This window comes from Chiloscyllium punctatum, chromosome 8 (assembly GCF_047496795.1).
Source record: "Chiloscyllium punctatum isolate Juve2018m chromosome 8, sChiPun1.3, whole genome shotgun sequence".
NCBI lineage: Eukaryota > Metazoa > Chordata > Chondrichthyes > Orectolobiformes > Hemiscylliidae > Chiloscyllium > Chiloscyllium punctatum.
This window is the reverse complement of record NC_092746.1, coordinates 28,332,080-28,354,362: the sequence shown is the minus strand read 5'-3', so window position 1 is coordinate 28,354,362 and position 22,283 is coordinate 28,332,080. Positions and strand designations below refer to the sequence as shown.

Here is a 22,283-nt window from a genome sequence, read left to right as displayed (position 1 = left end):
ACTCAAGGCATCATTTAGGAACATGGGATTGGGATTCCATACAAATTGGAGATGTGGCTCAGGGATGGACAGGACTGGCATCCAAGATATCTAGTGGATAGAAAGGGTGGCAAGAGAGGATGGAAAGTGGGGTTTCTGATCAGGAATAACATTATAGCTATATTTAAGGAGGATATTCCTGTGAATACATTCAGGGACATTATTTGGGTGGAACTGAGAAATAAGAAAGGGATGCTCACCTGATTGTACAATCCCAATCTACTTTCCCCAATAGTCAGCGGGAAATTGTGAAACATATTTCTTAGAGTCATAGAGATGTACAGCATGGAAACAGACCCTTTGGTCCAACCTGTCCATGCTGACCAAATATCCCAACCCAGTCGAGTCCCACCTGCCAGCACCCTGCCCATAACCCTCCAAACTCTTCCTATTCATATACCCATCCAATGCCTCTTAAATGTTGCAATTGGACCAGCCTCCACCACATCCTCTGGCAGCTCATTCCATACATGTACTACCCTCTGCATGGAAAAAGTTGCCCCATAGATCTCTTATTATATCTTCCCCTCTCACCCTAAACCTATGCCCTCTAGTTCTGGACTCCCCCAACCCAGGGAAAAGACTTTGTCTATTCATCCTATCCATGCCCCTCATGATTTTGTAAACCTCCTATAAGGTCACCTCTCAGCCTCCGATGCTCCTGGGAAAACAGCCCCAGCCTGTTCAGCCTCTCCCTGTAGCTCAGATCCTCCAACCCTGGCAACATCCATATAAATCTTTTTTCTGAACCCTTTCAAGTTTCACAACATCTTTCTGCTAGGAAGGAGACCAGAATTGCATGCAATCTTCCAACAGTGGCCTAACCAATGTCCTGTACAGCTGCAACCTGACCTCCCAACTCCTGTACTCAATACCCTAAAAATAATAGGGGTGGTTATGGTGGGGATTTTAACTTTCCAGACATCGACTCGGACTGCCATGTTGTTAAGGGTTTACATGGAGAGGAATTGAAGTGTATACAAGACAAGTTTCTGATTCAGTATGTGGATTTACCTACCAGAGAAGGAGCAAAGCTTCACCTACTCTTGGCAAATAAGGCAGGGCAGGTGACTGGGGTGTCGGTGGGGGAGCACTTTGGAGCCGTGACCATAATTCTATTAGTTTTTAAATAGTGATGGAAAAGGAAAGACCAGATCTAAAAGTTAAAATTATAAATTGGAGGAAGGCTAATTTTGACTGTATTGGGCAAGAACTTTCAAAAGTTGATTGGGGCAGGTGTTCGTGGGTAAAGGGACAGCTGGAAAATGGGAAGCCTTTGAAAATGAGATAACAAGTGTCCAGAGAAAATATGTTCCTGTTGAGATGAAGAGCAAGGCTGGTGGGTGTAGGAAATGCTGGATGACTAGAGAAATTGAGGCTCTGGTTTTTAAAAAAAAGCCATGTCAGGTACAGAGAGTAGTAATCTGTGAATCCTAGGAGTATAAAGGCAGAGGAGTATTTGAGAGAAATCAAGAAGGTATAAAGGGGACCTGAGAGCTTTGGCAAATGGGGTTAAGGAGAATCCAAAGAAATTCTCCAATACATTTAAGGACAAAAGAGTAACTGAGGAGAGGATAGGGCCCCTTTAAAAATCAGCAAGGCCAATTATCTGTGGAACTGCAAGAGATTGGGGAGATACTAAACAAATACTTTGCAACAATGAGAAGGATATAGAAGATAGACAATGTGGGATTTAAATAGTAACAGCTTGAAAAATGTCTGTACTACAAAGAGGGAGGTGCTGGATGTCTTAAAAGGTGAATGAATGCCCATGACCTGAGCAGATGTTTCCTGGAATGCTGGGATGCTAGGGAAGTGATTTCTGGGCCCTTTGCTGACATACTTTAGAGTCTTGGATGGACAGCATCGAAATAGATCCTTCAGTCCAATTTGTCCATGCTGACCACATCTCCTAAATAAATCTAGTTCCATTTGCCAGCAATAGGCCCATATCCCTCTAAACCCTTCCTATTCCTCTACACATCCAGATGCCTTTTGAAATGCTGTAATTGTACTAGCTTCCACCACTTCCTCTGGCAGCTCATTCCATACACGCACACCACCCTTTGCATGAAAACCTTAAATCTCTACCCTGTAGTTTTGTACTCCACCATCCAAGGGAAAAGGCCTTGTTGATTTACCCTATCCATGCCCCTCATGGTTTTATAAGCCTTTATAAAGTCATTCCTCATACTGACACTAGGCAAAATGGCCCCAGTCTATTCAGCATCTCACTATAGTTCAAACCCTCCAATCCTCGCTACCTCCTTGTAAATCTTTTCTGAACTTTTTCTAGTTTCCCGATAGCCTTCATATACCAGGGAGGCCAGAATTGAACATGCTATTCCAAACGTTGCCTAACCACAACATGACCTCCTATTCTCAATGCACTGAACAACAATGGTAAGCATATTAAATGCTGCCTTCACTACCTTATCTACCTGCAACTGTACTTTCAAGGAGCTATGAACCTGCACTCCAAGGTCTCTTTGTTCAGCAACATCCCCCAGAACCTTACCATTAAGTGTATAAGTGCCGTCCTGATTTACCTTTCCAAAATGCAGCACCTCACGTATCTAAATTTAAACTTGGCCCATCTGATCAAGATCCCTTTGTACTCTGGGGCAACCTTCTTCTCTATCCACAACACCTCCGCCTCCAAATTTAGTGTCATTTACAAATTTACTAACTATACGTCCTATGTTCGCAGCCAAATCATTATATAAATGACACAAAGCAGTGAATTCAGCACCGATCATTGTGGCATACCACTGGTCATAGGCCTCCAGTCTGAAAAGCAATCCTCCACCACTATCCTCTGTCTTCTACCTTATGAGCCAATTCTATATCCAAAAAGCTATTTCTCCCTGTATTCCATGTGATCAAACTTTACTAACCAATCTGCCCTGAGGAACCTTGTTGCACACCTTACTGAAGTCCAATATAGATCATATCCACTGTTCTGCCCTCCTCAATCCTTCATAATCCTGACTGTTTTCTGTGCATTAACCAATCCTCCATCCAATCTAATAAATTTACCCCAGTACTGTGCATTCCTATCTTGCGCAATAGATGTGGTGTGACATCTTATTGATTTGTCTTCTGAAAATCTGAAAACAATATCAGCCAGCTCCCCTCTATGAACTCTGCTGGTCATGTCTTCAGAAATCTACCAAATTTATCAAAGTGTGACTTCCCTTTAACAAAATCATGTTGACTGTTTGATTGCATTAATATTTTCCAAATATCCTGCTATCTCTTCCTTTATTTGGAGATGCCGGTGTTGGACTGGGGTGTACAAAGTTATAAATTCTGTGTCTTACAATTGTGCACTCTACAACCACCTGGTGAAGGAGCGGTGCTTCCAATTAAACCTGTTGGCCTATAATCTGGTTTATGTGTGATTTGTGACTTTGGACTGAAACATTTCCGCCTGCTTGAACACTCCCTAAACTTAATGAGTTCTGGAATATTTTGTCCAGTGCTTCTAATGCAGCCACTTCCTTTTAAAACCCTCGGGTTCTGGTGACCTGTCTTCCTTTATTCCCATTCGTTTGTCAAATACTTTGCTTCTCATGTTAGAGACTGTTAAAAGATCTTATTCTTGTTAGCACCTTGCTTATCTGTTTTGTAGTGACCTCCACCATGCAACTGATGGAAAATATTGGATTAGTTATCTGCCATTTTACTGTATCTATTTCCATGTTGTATCTCCCAAGTGCCCCACATTCACTTTCTCAGTTTTCCTTCAGTAAACCCAATCGAAGTTCTTGCTAATTTACTCTTTTTATAATCCATTTTCTCCCTCTAGTGGCTGCTAGCATAAAAATTCTCATTCTTTGCCATTTTGATTACCTTGCTTTTGGATTGGAGATGGTCCTTTTTTTAACCAACCACAGGTGGGTTCATCTCTCAGCAGGTTCTCCTTTTAGACCAGAATAACTTTTTTTTGCTGAGATTGAAGTATGTGCCAAAATGTTTGGCACTGCTCATGTGCTGATCTATCCTTTTTTTGTCTATATTTTCCCAAACATACTTTCAGACAATTCTTTTTCATACTTTGTAATTGCCCTTTATTTAAGTTGAGAGCTCTCTGGCTTGAGAGACCCAAGTTTCTCTCCCTCAAATTGACTTGAAGATTCTACAATGTTGTCATCCCTACCCTCTAGAGAATCCTTAACTCAGAGCTCCTAATCCTACCTTATTACTGGATGTAAAAATAGCCTGTTCCTTTGTTAATTTTGAAGCAGTGGTAGTGACAAATGGAAGGAACATCACTTTTTTAGCAACAGGTGCTAATGTAGCAGCTGAGTCTCCACTGTGTTGGCATTTGTCCAATCTTTGCTCTGTGCCAGCCACCTAGAATATTTGTTAGGTTTTTGTTTGCAAATTCTGACTTACAATTTGTGGTTAGGTAGCTATAAAGATATTAAAACTTTCAAGAGCCCTGATGTTGACTTGAAAAACTGAAATGAGGTAAATTGCAAAACCAAAAGAATCTCTTCAATTGCAAGACCTTTTGTTTTCAAAACAGTTCATATGGCAGGTGTTTATTTTAATCTTTATTAAAATTGATGGTGTGAAATTACACTACATGTCTGATGGTTCATTTATCTGCCAGCACTTCAAACATTTAAACTTGCACATGAAATGGCAAAACTGTTGCCTTTGAAGCAGTTTTATCATAGATGTCTTTAAACCAACTCCAGGCTTTTTGCAGCTAGTATTAATCGCATCAAAAAATGTGTTGCCTCTGTCCTAACTTGCACCAAACTTACTTTTGTTGGGTTGGGGGAGATGAGAGACTGGAAGGACTAAAGCCAGAAAGGGATTTGAAAACTAGGATGGAAATTTTCAATTCATCTTCTCCTTAACAACCAGGACCTATTGTAGATCAATAATGCAGGAGTGATGAGTAAATGGGACTTGGTGCTAGCGTTCAATAACTTTAAAAGTCTGAACTTCAAACTTGTGAATAACCAGTGGTGGAGGAACTTGTTTTGGGAAGTTGATGAGAGATTTTAATGTAACTGATTTGAGTCTAACCGTTTTTTGTGTATAGAAGCTGAAGAGAGTGGTCTTCAGCAGTGTGGGCCATGACTACACAGTTCTCTGAATCAGGAAACCTGATGAAGGGCTTTTGCCCGAAATGTCGATTTTTATTTTTGTTTTCCCTGTTCCTCGGGTGCTGCCTGACTTGCTGTGCTTTTCCAGCACCACTCTGATCTAAACGCTGGTTTTCAGCATCTGCAGTCCTCACTTTAGCCTACACCGTTCTCAGCATGTGAATGGATAGTCCATAAATAGATAGGCTGGATGAGGGTTCAAAAAACAAATTTGGCCTCAAAGAATATCAAACACCTGGTTAAAATTCAATTATTGGAGTAACCAGTGAGAAAGTTACCATCTCATGTGGGAGTGACAGGAACAACTGCTCCAGTAACGTGCGTCCTCTCTTGGGTTTGCTGTAACTCCGTAGTGAGTCAAACTGTGTGGGCAGTGAATTGGCATGAGTGACTGAGACTAATGCACCAAAATATTGTATCTTTCAACCTGTAAGTAAACTGATTTATGATTGAAATACACGCTTGCTGTCATGCATTCACACCCTCTTGCTCTTTTGGGCAGGTTCATGAAATATGTTGAGGTAAAAAGATATATTTAAGAAATAGATAAATAAGGTTTGTCACAAAGGTAAGAAATGTTGGACATTAAGTGCTGTAGATGAAAATACAGTAAATATCTTGTAATTCTCACTTAATGAGGTGCTCCACAAGTGACTAAAGGAAAGTGAGATGCAAGGTGTAGAAGTGTGAATAGGATCTTGATGACACATTGCATATATGATATATCTCCAGTGCATATATGATATATATATATCTCCAGTGGATATGTTGGATTATTGATGGGTCTAATTCTTGCTTGTGAGCAAGCATTTGGTTTCATAATCAATGTATGCATGCATAGTTTAACTGTTCTATCAAACTGTTCTGTCTGTGTACTTAAAACCATAGAATTGTAGAATACCTATAGTTAGAAACAGGCCATTCACCCTGTTGAGTCCATACCATGTCCATCACTGCATGCCCTAACAAGATAAAAATGGGTTATTATTGTTGTATGTGGTATCAGGTTCACCCATAGATGGTGCTATTGGTTTCAAATTTTTAACAATAAAACTTGGAGATACCACACCACATCAGATTTTGGTTGCAGACTCCTTTTCAACATGACCAGGGAGGGGTGGGTGGGTGAAGACCACTCAGAAGAAATTAACCCAGTCAAGTCTGAAAGGAAATCTCTTTCTGCTTGAAGCTACTCCTGATGCATGATTTGCTGTCATGATGTGCCACACCCCCCTGTCTTGGCAGCATTCTCTACCTATCCATACATGTACCTCATTTGCCGAAAGGCTAATATTCTTCATCTGTGTCTAGATTGTCTCCTCTTTCTGCTGCCCTTCACTTTGCTGTCTTGATTTATTTTTGGACATTCACAGCACTGATCAGATGGGCCTAGATGCTGACATTTTACATCCTAATATTTGTTTTTGAATACTTTCTATCTTACAAATTTCAAGAGCCCTCTTTTTTTTGGTTTATGGAGTTTCTAGATGTTCAAGCATCCATATTTCAAAGATCTCTTCAGATCTATACCTATTGCCCAGGTTCCTGAGGTGTTCAGGAAATTGTAAATAATTTAGCATCTTATGAGTGTTGTCTTGTAATAGGTTTGGGTTTTCTTAAAATTACTACTGGCTATCTCTGTCATCCTCCTCACTTCTGCATCACATCTGTCATCTTGTTATCTTTTATCCTAAATACTTTAGTCTAGTGTGACATCATTCAGTTCAATCTCCATTTAAGTTTCTTGTAATATACTCCTTCTAACTGCTATGGTTGTCCTCTTTGGTATTTATATTTAATCCATATTCTAAACTTCCATTTTTTTTCTTGATCGATATTTGGTAGGGCCCCTTTATGTTCTGATAGGGCTGTCTGAGAAACATTCGACCAGACAGGGTAAAAGCAGGAAGGATGTTTCCAATGATTGGGGTATCCAGAACCAGGGGTCTCTAAGAATATGGGTTAGACCTTATCGGACTGAGATGAGGAGAGATTTCTTCACTCAGAAAATTATGAACCTGTTGAAATCTCTGCCGCTGAAAGCAGTTGAGGCCAAAATGTGTTCTCCAGGAAGTGTCCGATCTAGTTCATAGGGCTAAAGCAATCTGAGTACAGAGGAACCTCGATTATTCGGCATTCGATTAACCAAGTTTTGGATTATCTGAACGAGGTCCCGATGCTTGGCTAACTGTTATCTGGCATTCGATTAACTGAACAAAATGCTCCCTGCCCGTGTCCTTTAGATAATAGAGGTTCCTGTCTATGTGGGAAGAAAGATAGTCATACAGCATAGAAATAGACCCTTCAGCCTAACTTATCCATGATGACCAGTTTTCCCAAATTGAACTAGTCCCATTTGCCTGTGTTTGGCCCATATCCATCTAAGCCTTTCCAATTCATGGACCTGCCTAAATGTCTTAAACTTTGTAATCGTACTCTCCTATACCACTTCCTCTCGTAATTTGTTCCATACACGCACCAACAGTTGCCCTCTGGTCTGTGTGTTTTTTCATCTTTCCCATCTCACCTTAAACCTATACCCTCTCTAGTTTTGAACTCCCCTGCCTTGTGGAAAAGACCTTGGCTATTCACCCTATCAATGCCCCTCAATATTTTATAAACCTCTATAGAATTAATCCTCCCCCTCCTACAGCGCAGGGGAAAACAGTCCTGGCCAATCCAACCTTTCCTTATAACTCCAACCCTCCAGTTCAATAGCATCCTTTTTTCTATAGCAGGTGAAACAATATACTCAACTGGATGATGAGCCATGATATTGAATGGCAGAGCAAGCTTCAAGGCCTGAATGGCCTACTCATGTTCCTATGTTCTATGTTTCTGTTCTGCGTGTAGAGTGGATGTTGAAGGTAGTAGAGGGGCTGCTTCATCCTGGATGATCTCAAGACTCTTGTGTTGTTAATGGAGCTCTTGACTGGGCGAGTGTTTCACAATCCTGACTTGTTCCTTTTGATGGTAGACATCTTTTCAGGACCCTGAAGGAGAGTTACTCACTGCAGGATTTCTAGTCTCTGACGTAACTCTTTGAGTCTGCTGCACCATTCATTAAGATCATGGCTGATATAATCTTTCATGCCCTTTACTAATCAAGAATCTGCTACCTGCTGTTGTAATCACAATATTTATATGGTAGTTCAGTTTCTGGTTCATGCTAGCCCACAAAGTTAATTAAATGAGGGGTTCAGCAATGGTGGTGTCATTGAATGTTAAAGGACACTGGTTTGATGCTCTCGTGTTAATGTGGTCATTGCCTCACACTTGTGAAACGTAAATTTGGCTTGCCAGTTATCAGCCGCAGCTTACGTGTTGTACGAATCTCTTTTTTTTAAATTTGTGCATGGACTCCTTTTAGTATCTGAGGAGTCAAAGGTGCTGGATGTTTTACACTTTTCTGTGAATGTCCCCACTGCTAATGGAGAGCAGGTCATTAGAGTCGTTGAAGGCAATATGACCCAGGATAGTATCCTGAGGAACTTCTCTAATGATGCCCTTTGGCTGAGATGACAGACCTCCAAAAACTACAACCATCTTCCTTTTCTACTTGGATATGCCTCCAACCATTGGAGAGCCCACCTCCTTCCTTTTGACTCCGTGTTGCTAGGACATCTTGATGCCATACTTGGGGGAAAAAATGCAGCTTTGATGTCAAGGGTAGTCATCCTTGCCTGCCTTCTTGACTACAAATCTTTTTGTTCGCATTTGGACTGGAGCTGGACCGAGGTGGCTGTCAGTAAGGACTCTATTGCTGAGTACCAGTTTGTAGCATTGTCAGTAATACCTTGCATTAATTTTGAGTGTCCTCTAATGTGGTGATAACTAACTGGGTTGAATTTGTTTTTTTTTCATAGACAGGCATACTGGACAATTTTCCACATTTGCTGTGTTGTAACAGTACTGGAACTACTTGGCTAGGGTTATGTCTAACTCTGTAGCAGAAGTCTTCAGTTCTGTTGCTAGAATATTGTTAGAACCCATGTGCACCTATTGGTGTTTTCAGATGTTTCTTGATTTCAATGCATGTCATTCTGCTATAACATGACAAGTTGTGTTCCCTGTAACCCCATGCTCTAGAAAATGGCGCTATGTAAAACCACTATAGAAAATCGCTACACTACTTCAGTAGAAGGTTCACGTTATTCCAGACATTGTCTGTCTGTAATTCCTCAATTGTGTTTTAGCCAATTTGCATTGATGAAACGCATGTTATACAGTGACCTGTGCAGTGAATTGAATTGGCTGGTAGCTGTGTCTGTAATGCTCCAGACCATGGATGCTGAGATGAGTCACCCAGTTGGCTTGCCTGAGGATGTTTGTAAATGCTCAGTTTGCTTGGACATGCAGAGCTCCTCTGTTATTGAGGATGGAATAATTTATGGATCTGCAGTGACTTATTTAATTGTCTGTCACCATTGATGTACGTGAAGCAGTGCTACAGATCTTTTTGGTCTGATGCTGGTTATACGCTCAACTACTCTCAACTAGCCTGTAAAAAGCCCCTTGCATTGTTGTATTGCTTAGCATGCAAGTAATCCTATTCCGTTGCTTCCCCAGACTGACATCACCTTAAGTTTGCTGGGTGTTGGTCCCAGCAATGCCCTTTGGCACTCAACATTAAGCGAGAGTTGATTTCCTGGCTTGTTGGTAATGACCCTATGGACAATATGGTGGGCCATGAAATTAGGATTGTAGTTGAATGTTTTCAGCTGCTTATTACTCACAATATTTTATAGGTGCCCAGTTTTGAGTTTAGATCTGTTTTGAAATCTATCTCCTTCAGCACATTGGAAATGCGACATGATGTGCTGATTTACCGCATAATGATCCTCCCTCAGCAAAGTAATCAGTACTCCTCCATACTGAGTAACACATGGAGGAAGCACGGAGGGTGACAAAGGTGCAAAATGTACTCTGGGTGGGGGATTTCAATGGCCACCACTAAGACTAGCTCACCAACAGCACAACTAATCAAGCTGGTCAGGTCCGAAAGAACATTATTGGCCTGGACTGATTCTGCAACAAGTGGCAAGTGAACCTTTTGGCGGAAACACATATTTGACCACCACACAGTCCTTGGGGAGGCAAAGTCCTGGCTGCATATTTGAGAATCTCCATTGTGCCATACAACACGATCACTGTTAAATGGGGCAAGTTTCAAACAGATCTAGCAACTCAAGGTTGGGCATCCATGAGGTGCTCTAGGCTATCAGCAATATACAGTACTCCAAATAAGGACAACTGAAGTCTTATACAGCTATAACATGACTTGCCAGCTTTTATATTGGAAGCCCTGACTGATGAAGGCAAACATGCTGTACACCACCTTTTGGCATCTTATCCACTTGTGTTGCCACTTTCAGGGAGCTATGGAATGCACTCCAAGTTCCTTCTGTGTATAAATGCTTCTAAGGGTCCTGCAATGAGTTGTGCATTTTCCTCTTGCATTTGATCTCCCAAAAATGCTTCACCTCATACTTGAGGTCAAACTTTGCCTGCTATTTCTCCACCCAATTTTCCAATTGATCAATATCCTGTAAAGAGGACTTCTCATTGTTGATAGGACTGTTTCTGCCATTATCATTGCCACGCGGTCTTGTTTCATTTCGTTGTGAAGTCTTCATAGCAATTTGATACAATGGTGGCTTGAGTCATTAGTGAGTCATTATTAAGTCCCATGATTTAAAAAAAAATCAGGACGAAGTGGGCAAGTGGAAGATGAAATTTATTATAGAGAATTGTGAACTGACCTCAGTTTGGTAAGAAGAATGACAAGGTGCAATATAAAATAAAGGGTGAAATTTTATATCTGTGTAGAGCAGAAAGACTGGGGTATTTGTGCACAAAAATAATTTATGACTGCTCAGGTTTAGCAAGTGGTTAATAAATAACACACAATCCTTAGCTCTATAAACTAGTATAGAGCAAAATCTGTATAAAACGTTTATTTAGACTCTGTGATCTGTACCGCACATATGAAGACGTTAGATTAGATTACTTAGTGTGGAAGCAGGCCCTTTTGGCCCAACAAGTCCACACTGAAGCGCAACCCACCCAGACCCATTCCTCCTACATTTACCCCTTCACCTAACACTACGGGCAATTTAGCATGGCCAATTCACCTAACCTGCACATTTTTGGACTGTGGGAGGAAACCGGAGCACCCGGAGGAAACCCACACAGACACTGGGAGAATGTGCAAACTCCACACAGACAGTTGCCCGAGGCGGGAATTGAACCTGGGTCTCTGGCGCTGTGAGGTGGCAGTGCTAACCACTGTGCCACCATGCCGCCCAAAAGGATGTAGATAAGAATCCTACATATGGTTTGGGTTGAGGAATAAATGTATTATGAGCAGTGTCTGGATTCCGAACAGATTCCATGTTCTGGAGTCCATCTGCAAGTTGATTTGTATGTCACTTGCAACACTATGCAGGACAATGTAAAGCAGCCCTACAGGAAACATTCAAATCTCCGGTCATTTAAAGGTTACATCTCCATAAAGGATAGCACTTGTTGATGTTGGTGAGGAGACTCCCTGTAGTGGAGAAACCTGGAAGGTGTGGTAGCATCTGTGGATAGAGAAATTGTGTTGACGTTTCAAGTTTGTTTTGACTCTTCAGAACTCAACCCATTCAATTCCAGAACTTTAGTTTCTCTGGCTGAAGCCTCCGCTTCCAGTTTTTATTTCAGATTTCCAGTATCTTCAATAGTTTGCTTTTGTGCAAGAGTGAGGGATTTCCATTACATGATTAGACTTGAGAAGCTGGTGCTGTTCTCCCTGGAGAATGGATAGTTGAGAGGAGAGGCGGTGAAAGTATTAGAAAAAGTATCGTTACATATGTAGTCAGAGTAGATGGTAGGAAACGGTTACTAGTGGTAGAAGGTTCAAGAACTGGATAATAGATTTAAGGCCATCTATAAAAGAAGCCATAGTAATATATGGAAGAGCACTTTTGTAGTGAATGGCTCAGATCGAAAATGCGTTGGCTGAGTGTGATGTCAGTGCCAACCTGTCATGGGATTGTCTCCAGAAGGTGCTTGGTTCCTTTTGAGCATCTAACTTGCCTCTCAGCCATTTCCAGCATCTGCATTTGAACCCAAATAGATCATCAGATGCTTTTACAATCAGCAGGTGATATGCAACAAAGAGAAAGTCAAAGAATGCTTCTAGAGTTCGAGGGACAAACAACACAAATGTAAGATTGTGAACCTCATCGCCAAAAGGCGTAACAGGGCAGAACATAAGAAAATGGATTAAAGGCATTTTTGGCTTTCTGTTTCTGCTTCTCGTTTTCCCTTTTCACATACACTTTGTGCCTCACATAACAGTTCTTCCATCTGTCTTTCACTCCCTCCATCTGTAATTTCTTTTGTATGTCCGGCCATGATTCAGTTATAAACTGGACCTTTAAGAGTCCCTGTGCTATCTGATTGTCTGGATCCATTCCCAAATACTTCCTAGTGGCCTCCTTGAGCCATTTAAGAAATGCAGAAGGGGTTTCATCCTTCGCTTGTCGTACTTCAAAGGCCTTAACAAAGTTTTGTGATCTAGGTGCCACCTCTTTAATTCCTAATATTACCGTTTCTCGTAGATCCTGCATTGACTCCCTATCTTCTGTCATTATTTTCCCAATGAGGGTCAACATTTGGGAATTTCTGTTCTGCTGGGGCCCCTTCTTCCCCAACTGGGTGATTCTTTTCCCATTCCTATAAAGCCGCTCTCCTAATCATGCCTCGTTCTTTCCCCTGAAAATAACGTTCCTAAAATTGCCATCAGTTCTCCCCAGGTATATAAATTAGGCCCTAGGAATTGCTCTAGTTGTTCGGCTAGTCCAACTGGATCCTCTATTAAACTTTTCATTTCCTTTTTTTAAAGACCCTAACTTCACTGCTAGTTAAGGGAGTGTTTACATATCTGATTGTAGCTTCCCCAATTGGAACCCCTCGTGAGGGACATAATTTTACATTTTCCATTATCTCTGTCCCTCCTTTACGTGTGGTGGCTCGAGTGATTCTGAGCCCCCTAGGTTCTGCATCTTTTAGTTCAGAGTCCGTTCCCCTTTCTCTGTCTGGACTTGGTTCTACTTTGGGAGCTGTAGGCTTGTTCCGGGAGTAGTATATGGGAGCGGCAAACACGTTAAGGGATCCCATTGTGGCTTCCCTCTTTTTTTTTCCCCTGATTCCTTCCGTGGGACATAAGCTTATTCCCACGCTCCCTGTCCAACAAGTTGCATATTCTGACTCTTCTTGACTGTATGTTTCTTTCCGATTGATGTATATATTTAGATCTTGGCACAGCCAATCTTCATCGGACCTATATTTGGGCCAAAAAAAACCAGGTGCCTTAATACTTTCTCTAGTCCAAACCAAACAACAATAGTTTATCATTTTTAGCCTTATCTTTCTCCCGCATCCGGGAGTTGTGTTCCCAATTACCCAACATTTTCCCCAAAGGACTGTCGGGCGGAATATATTCCCCTTTAACGTTATTTACAGATCGATCGTTACACAGGCAACTCCCCGTGCCTCCCATTGTTGCTAATTTAATTAATCTTAACGATGTTCGGTGTCATCTTCTTCCACAGCCCCTTTAGGGTCCTGACTAGACACCTTACTCGTCCGATTAATCTGACCAATTATGTGCTTTTTTTTTTGAGACTTCAACTGTTCTCCATAAATCACTTTTATGTAAGGATAAAAGCGATTAGTTAGAAACTGATAGTAAGGCAGTCGTGACCTGTAAAAAGAACAGGAGTTAACATATCATTTCATAATCTGTAAAATCCTTAACCTGAAAAGAAATCATGTTAAAATTTTCATAGTAGAAATCAGATTCAAAATAGTCCCTGATCTCAAGCTCCAGGGAACAAAGCACAAACATTCAATCACCAACAAACAAATGTGCATTCAAACCAAATCAAAAGGTTAAACTTTCTACTTGCTGTACAGTTCTCGCTCTCTCGCTCTCTCGCTCCCCTCTAGCTTTTGAATATTTGTCTGGACGTCTGGCCATAAGTTATTTATGAAGTGCACCCTCAGTAGCCCTTCAGCTACTAGCCCTTCTGACACTTGCTGTTTTCCATTCACATATGCTTAATTTTATATATTGCCAATTCCCCGTACTTTGGTACGTCCCGACCACCAAGGCAATACGTAAAGATCTCTCTTACCTTGGTCTGTGCACAGAGTTACCTGGTCATTTCGGTGTGCCCCGTCCCACGGCAATTCCTGCAGCAAATACCGCTGCCCCGGTCGCCCGGATATATCCTTTAAGACCTTTCCCTACCCAGGTCTTGTGCACAAGAGTTGCCTGACCGAACCTGCCGCGTCTGCCCGCTTTGTTTCCAGGGTGTCCCAGTCCGGATCGTGCGAACGACAAGCAAGGGAGTCGGAGATCACTGAAATCGGCGAGGTGCACCTCCCCCATTGTCCCAAGAGTGTCGAGCGGTCGGAGTATTGGACCCCGGAATGAGGCCCCCAATTGTGAGAAACAGAACTCGCTCACAAATCAATCAGCCTGAGACAAAGCCTTGGAAACTAGAACAATTTATTACAGCCTTGCAAGTACCGGACGCTTCTGCAATCAAGCAGAAATGTGCGCATAACAAAACATGTAAACTTTCTTTGTTCAGTTTGCAAGTTGTTGAATCACACCTCCCTTTTCTCATTGGTCTAATCTCATCCTATCAAAGCTGGTTACCTCACTTGTTTTTTTTCTCTCTAGTTATTTTCTTATCTGGCCATCCTGCTGTCCTTGTATGTCTGCATTCTTTGTTCCTTGGAGAAAGTGAGGACTGCAGATGCTGGAGATCAGAGCTGAAAATGTGTTGCTGGAAAAGTGCAGCAGGTCAGGCAGCATCCAAGGAGCAGGAGAGTCGACGTTTTGGGCAAGAAGAAGGGCTCATGCACAAAACGTCGATTCTTTGTTCCTTGTTTGTTACAGCTTGTTCTTTTATTCAGTTTCTGTTATCATACTATAAGCTTTATTGTGAAATGCCCCTGCTACTACTTTTGTGGTCAGCTCAAACCTTCAGTTATTTCCTAGCTTAAAGCTATTTTCTTTAAAAGACCCTCTATATTCATAAAATTCTTAGCCTTAAGTATGCTACATGCTACAAGAATTCCGTCTCAGTTTGTATAATGTCCCACCTGTCTCACCCCCCCACCTGCAGAAATTGCATTTCTAACCTCCCACAAAGTTTACATCAGCCATGTTACAATTGCAACTGATTATCTTTACTTTGACGATATTAGCATCCTCTGGGCAGTACTTGCTAAACAATTGTGGAATCACATCCAACAATTGGTGTTTTATTGACTATTTTGTAAGCATACAGTTTGTAATTTGCCTCTTATGAGCATCCAAAGGAACATCAAGTTTTATTCAATTAGCCAGTCGATGGGCTACATATCAGATTTCAATCCTGCACTGAAGCTCAAATTACGTTCCTCGGTTTTGGGATGCGCAGAAAATAATTCCAGGCTGATAGCATCCTATTGGTGGAAAAACTCAATAGATTGCCACAGGACAGTGACTTATTTACACTGGTGAGAAGTGACATTCATTCATATACAGGGATCCATTTTGTGCAAACAAGTGTGCCATCCTGTGCCTCCTCTTTAATTATCTTGAAGTGTAAGGAGCCTATTACATGTACAATGTACATTTATACATTGATTGATTAGCTGTAACAATGCCATGGAGAAAGCAGAGTTGATGCACCAATCAGCTCCCTGTTCTTCAGTGCTATGAACTGTAGTGAGCATTTGAAATTTGACATTCCTGTCCTGATGAATGCAGGACAAAGCTATGGCGACATCACTTTTCAGCAATATTTAAAGCATTTTCTCTTTTGCTAAGAAAATTACAAAGACTGTCTGTCTGTCACAAGTTCAGTAATCTAGTTTGTCCTTTGCAATGGATTTGCTAAATTTATGTAAGACTGCCGCATTCGTGTTTCATGAAGGATACTTCAATTTTGAATTCAGTTGAAGAAAACAGCCGAGTATATTCACCTCCCATGTCGTCTTTTTTTTGTATTCTAGGTGTTGGATAGTTTGTTAGCTCAATATGGTTCAGTCGAGAACTGCGAACAAGGTATGCAACTGGAAAAATATTTTTGTTTATAGATCGATATTTACCGGTCAACTGTTCCAATTTTACAAAAAAAGTCACGTATGTTTTTTGTTCTGTAGTAAACACCGAAACAGAGACAGCAGTAGTAAATGTGACATACTCTACCAAGGAACATGCGAGGCAGTGAGTATTTAATCAACATTTTTTTTTCGTGGTTATTTTAATTGTGGAAATATTAGTGCCAAGAGTTTTGTGACCATCTTGGTGCACCACTTAAGGACTCACTCTAACAAATACTTTTTTCCCCTCAAGATTAATGTGAGTTTTTCCTTCCCATCTCTCCATTTTTCAATATCATAGTTATAAATGTTCAGTACTTAAGTATTGCTGACCAAAGTTGCATGCATTTGAAGTTTTGTTTACATTTTATTCGCTTGGGGGAGCGGTGAAAATGGGTGTCACTGGCTCAGCTAGCATTTATTGCCCTTTTTAAATTTTGTTTTCCTTGAGAAGGTTGATGGTGAGCTGCCTTCTTGAATCATTGCAGTTTACGTGCTGTAGGCAGACACTGAAGGAATGGTGATGTATTTCCACGCCTGGATTGTGAGTGACTTGAATATTTCCACCTTGCACTCGTCAGGACAGAATCACAAGAACATCATATCTCTTCTTATTACATGAGAAAATGATGCGGATTTTTGGTTGGCAAGTTGACTCTGATTAGAGGTGTTGGCACTGAGAACGCACTGGGGAATGGTTCAGTGCTATATACTTTTCAGACTTAGAATCCCTACAGTGTGCAAACAGGCCCTTCAGCCCAACAAGTCCATACCGACCCTCCAAAGAGTAACCCACCCAGACCCATTCCCCTATCCTATCATTAACACTGACTAATGCACCTAACTTACACATCCCTATGGGCAATTTAATACAGCTATCCCAGCTAACCTGCACATCCTTGGACTGTGGGAGGAAACTGGAGCACCTGGAGAAAACCCATACAGACACAGGGAGAATGTGCAAACTCCACGCACAGTCGCCTGAGGCTGGAATTGAGCCCAGGTCCCTGGCGCTATGAAGCAAAAGTGCTAACCACTGAGACCCCATGCTGCCCCCTGAAGTTGTTTAACTTCAAACCAGGCAACTCAGCTGTAGCCACAGCAAGGCCATATGGGAGATTTTCAGCAGTACTCCAAATTTTGTTGGCATTTTGGGTTGTGCAATGCAAAAGTAAAATACTTTCAGATACTGGAAATCTGAACTAGTCAGAATATTATTATGTGAAAACTCTGGTCAGGTGACCGTTGTAGCAGGGGAACCATTTTTTTTTCAGGTTTGTGACATTTTATCAACATTGAAAGAAGTTAGAAATGCAGCAGTTCTTTAAACAGGTACTACGAAGAAAATAAGAGTCTGTGACATGGTGGAAACAATAAAAGGAATGATAAAGCAGGGCAAATTATGGCAGTAACAGACCAGTAAAGAAACAAAATCTCCTCTAGAAGACCAATAAACTACAACACCAGAGCTACTGCAAGCATATGCTGTCTCAACAAAATTTGAGCAGTGGTAAAGATCAGGTGGTGGGGTATTTAATTGGTTAGTGTGTACACACGTGCTCCCATATTCTGCTGCCGGTAGTTCTTTAACATGATGGTTGCGTTCCTATGCAACCCCGCATTATAGAAAAATCACTGCTTTAGTAACAGTGCTTAAAGTGTTGGTGATGTAATCACGTTACAGTCAGCACACGTTTTGAAACTTTGTGCTTTAGAAACAGTATCCCAAATTTGCGAATCGCCTTACAGCAAATTTGTGTTAGTGAAATGCTTGTTATAGCAGAGTGACCTGTACTTGTTTTCTGACTGCACATGTTTTACTGCAGTGGAAGTCCACTTTAACAAAGTTCAACATACCACAAAGTCACTTGTAGCATGGAAATGTTCTAAAAAGAGGCAAGGTCTTTGTTTTGCTAGTTAAGAATAGAAGAAAATGATTTCTTAATCCAACTATAATGTGGCATTACTTTTCAGACACTAACATCGAAGTGAAAATGAACTTGCGTTGTACTTTAACATCTCTTCTAGAGTTTTCCTTCCTCATTTTAAGATCTCTTTTACCCCCTTCACCTAAAAGCACTTCTGCCAGATGACTGATTCTTCTGTTCCAACTAGCATCATTGTGACAAATTCATACATACACCTGATACTACAAAAGTATTACAGCTTACAACTTGGATTTGATATTGTGTTGCTAAGGATCACCGGTTTAAAGACATTTCTTAAAAGTTGCAATGTCTGCCTCACATTTTGTGACGATGTATCCAAGGTATTCCTTCAAGTGAAGTCAGTCTGCAATTTGCTGCTTGCATGTTTCTGGGTCAGGCTTAGAAGGAAGCAGTCTTTAGTTTTTTTTTGATGTGAGCCTTGCTGATGTTTATTGCTTAACTGTCTTTGTCAAGCTGATAGTAAGTGCCACTAGACTGTTGCAGGCCATTTGGTGTAGTTACATTGATAGTAATGTTAGCAATTTTGTCTAGAATAATGAGCTTGTGTATGCCTAGTTAATCTGTCTCTTACAAGGCACACACTGGATATTAAATTTGCATAAAGGTCATTCCGCTAAAATGTGGCAGTTGCGTTCCTTTGTGACCTCACTCTATAGAAAATCACACGATGGAAAACTGCTACAGAAACTCTCAATGTGGAAGATCAGTATAGGAAATTGTTGTACCTGTTCAGAAAGTTGACGTTATCGAAACAACATACACAATTCATCAATTGCATTTGCTCTGACAAAACATGCTTTATACCAGAACAACCGGTGTTCGTGGATTATCCTTTCCAAAACTCCCCTAACTGTTTGCTGTACTAATTGAAAGTCCATCAGGAAATGAAGATGTTCCCTACGTTCTCCTTAAACTTCCAAGTGAAAAAAAAACTTTTAACAATTCTATTTATTGTGCGTCCTGTGTGTATAAAATATAAACAGACAGTTAACTAACAAAAACAAAATTCTGAGCATATCGAGACGGCGCATGCTGAGGAATGGCTTAATTAAAAAGTCAGGTTGGAGGTGTTCTTATTGACTCAGTGATGGTGTCCCTACTTCTGAGCCAAGGGCCCGAGTTTAAAGTACCACCTGCTCCAGAGTGTGTAATAATGCCTTGAACAAGTTGTCTAGAAAATATTTAAAAACCAGCTTGGAAAGAAACTTGATTGTTTTGCAGTGCAGGAATTTTTTTCCCTTAACGGTGAGCAACATTGAATTACGAGACTTCAACAAACGCGTTTGTTTTTTCTGGTTTCTAACAAATCTGCTCTAGGTAAATAGTTCATGATGGTAAGTTCTACTTACCAATTGGGTTGGGAAAAAATGGTTTGGGAACTTTATTGGATTGGAGAGAGTGGGATGGGGATAAAGACCAGGATAGTTTGTTTTACTTTTGTGATTCCGATTCAAAATCGGACAGGTTTGACTCTGCGCTTTCTGTATAAGTGAAGGGATACTGTATTCTCTCTCTCCATTGGTAGAACAGAACATAATCAATACTAAAAGAGACTGATTCAAAACATTTTGGTCTAAATTTATCAGGGCTAGGACATAAACTAAACTTTGGAACAGCACCAATAGATTTGAGAAATAGGTGGAGAGTGGTTGGAATGAAGTTGTAGCTGAATCTGTTAATCAGTTAGCTAATCTCCGATCAGGCAGGTAGGCTGATTTTGGTCAGGACACTGCCACTGGGAATTCAGCAGAAATAGACAGTCTTCATAAACATTTCTCAATTAAAAAAGGCACAATATATGCATAAACTCTCTCTTCCTACAAAGCTTTTGGTCCCATGTATAATATGTACCTACATACACAGACATGCACACCAAAGTAAGACCAAGTGATGTCTCGAGATGCTCAGGATGTAGGATAGGCATCCCAAAAAAATTGGAAAGCTCACCATTGTTAATAATAAGAGGTGGACCTGAAGGTAAAGTGTGTGTGGAAACACCAAGATGGCTGGAACAACGTTAAAAGTGGCAGACTGAAATAATTGCCAAAGCTGCAGGTCACCTTCTACAAGAATTTTGATCCAGTAGGGTATCCCCACTCTTGGTACAAAACATAGGAAAGATGTATTGGCTTCGGGGTGAGGGCGAACTGCCTAAATTTAATTGTGCATAGACTCTTATGGCTTAAGCTATGAAGAGAGGTTAAAGAAACTAGAGTTGTATTACTTGGAATTCAGAAAGTTGGGGTGAGACCATGGAATCTCTCAAGGTATGAGGGGAGCATTTTAAGTAGATTTGGAGAAGCTTATATCCTCTTTTTAAGGGAGTGTTGGAATAATGGGTATAAACCGTGGAAACATGTGGCTTTAAGTTCAGGAGTGAAATTAGTCTTTTATGCACCAAATGTATTACCATTTGCAGACTTTTAGATGTTTGTAATGTAAAGAAATATATCATTTTTGAATTTTAGGTTGGGGAAATGGGGTAAAAGTGTGTATTTAGTGTTATGTTGCAGATCAGCCATAACTTCGTTGAAGGGCTTTTGAGGTGAAATGATCAACTCCTGTGACCATGTTACAATATCAAAAATTACATTGTGATATTGGCAAGCTTTAGTTTTGATAAATGGTCACTGATCTGAATTTTTCCAAATATTAATGATCTTGTTCAGTGTTTTCTGATTTCCAGCATAAGTGTTTTGAGTTGGAGGTTGTTTTTTGGATTATATTGCAATTTTCTTAATCTTAATAAACCCTTGTTTACTAATGGAAAGCAAAGTGCATGTACATCTAGTGATGAGTATAAATAATGTTGTTTTCTTTTAATAGGGCAATTGAAAAACTTAATGGTTACATGTTGGAGAATTGTTCACTAAAAGTAACCTACATCCCTGATGAGATGGCTGGTCAACAGAGTTCACAGCAACCTACTTCACAAACACGGCGTGGTTTTGGTCAACGAGGTCTACCTCGGCAAGGGTCTCCTAATGGTACAGTTAGACCAAAACAGCAACAATCTGATGTTCCTTTGCGAATCATGGTTCCTACTCAGTTTGTAGGTGCTATCATTGGGAAAGAGGGAGCAACAATCCGGAATATCACAAAACAAACACAGTCAAAGTAGGTATAACATTTGGAAATGTTAATGCGAAGAGCATAATCGGTTGTTTTCATTATTAAGATTGTATGCTTTATTCTGAGCTGGCTTGGGTAAGCGGGCAAATTATCAAAGCAGCTGTTAAATTCAATGTTGGGGGGGGGGGGGGAGTTGTCACCTCACTTTTTTTTCTTTTTGAACTCTTTCTCTTTCCCCCACCCCCCCATCTTTTAAATGTGTACCCCTAAGTTTTAGACATTTCAGCTCTAGTGGAGGGGTAAAGACTCTGACTGACTGTCAATCGTATCTATGCATCTCATAATTTTATAGACTTCTATCTGGTCTCCCCTCAGCCTCCAGTGCTCCAGAGAAAACAACCCAAGGTTTTTCTAGCCTATCCTTATAGCTCATATCCTTTAATCCAGGCAGCATCCTGGTAAACCTCTTCTGCACCCTCCCCCAACTCCATATACTTCCTGTAATGTGGAGACCAGAATTGAACAGAATACTCTAAGTGTGGTGGAAACAAAGTCTTTTTAATTCAAACTTTCAGCTAATAACAAAGGGTGACGATTTCATATTTTAAACATTAACCATAACAGTTCATCAAAAGCTCTATTAACTGAACAGGTTCTATAGGCAGGTTCCACCTTAAGCTACCAAATGGAAAACCCCTCCTTATTCTTGCTCCAACTGGAAAAAAGTCTGGTTTTTAGGTAAACTTTAAATAGTCCTTTATGGACTTGTTCAATTTTCCCAGAATCGATCCAAAATGATTAGCTCCCAACTATTTATTCCAGTTTTTTTTTCTGTCAACTAGCAATCTTCGAACTGACTTCTACAATGAAGTTTTTTTTGGAGGTATTCCCTCTACCCCAAACTAGGTGATTCCTCTCATCTGGGTTTTACTCTCCTACGAGTTTG

The 22,283-nt window shown here is 40.7% G+C and overlaps 1 protein-coding gene across 5 annotated transcripts in view; it reads left to right on the top strand.

The window, feature by feature from the left end:
* Positions 1–22,283, top strand: part of igf2bp3 (insulin-like growth factor 2 mRNA binding protein 3) — a 136,193-nt gene that overhangs the window by 68,593 nt on the left and 45,317 nt on the right. For all 5 annotated transcript variants that reach the window (XM_072575288.1, XM_072575287.1, XM_072575290.1 and 2 more), the window contains exons 4-6: positions 16,227–16,278; positions 16,377–16,440; positions 21,092–21,382. In XM_072575288.1, the coding sequence (XP_072431389.1) occupies positions 16,227–16,278; positions 16,377–16,440; positions 21,092–21,382 (407 nt within the window). The remainder of the gene's footprint in view (positions 1–16,226; positions 16,279–16,376; positions 16,441–21,091; positions 21,383–22,283) is intronic.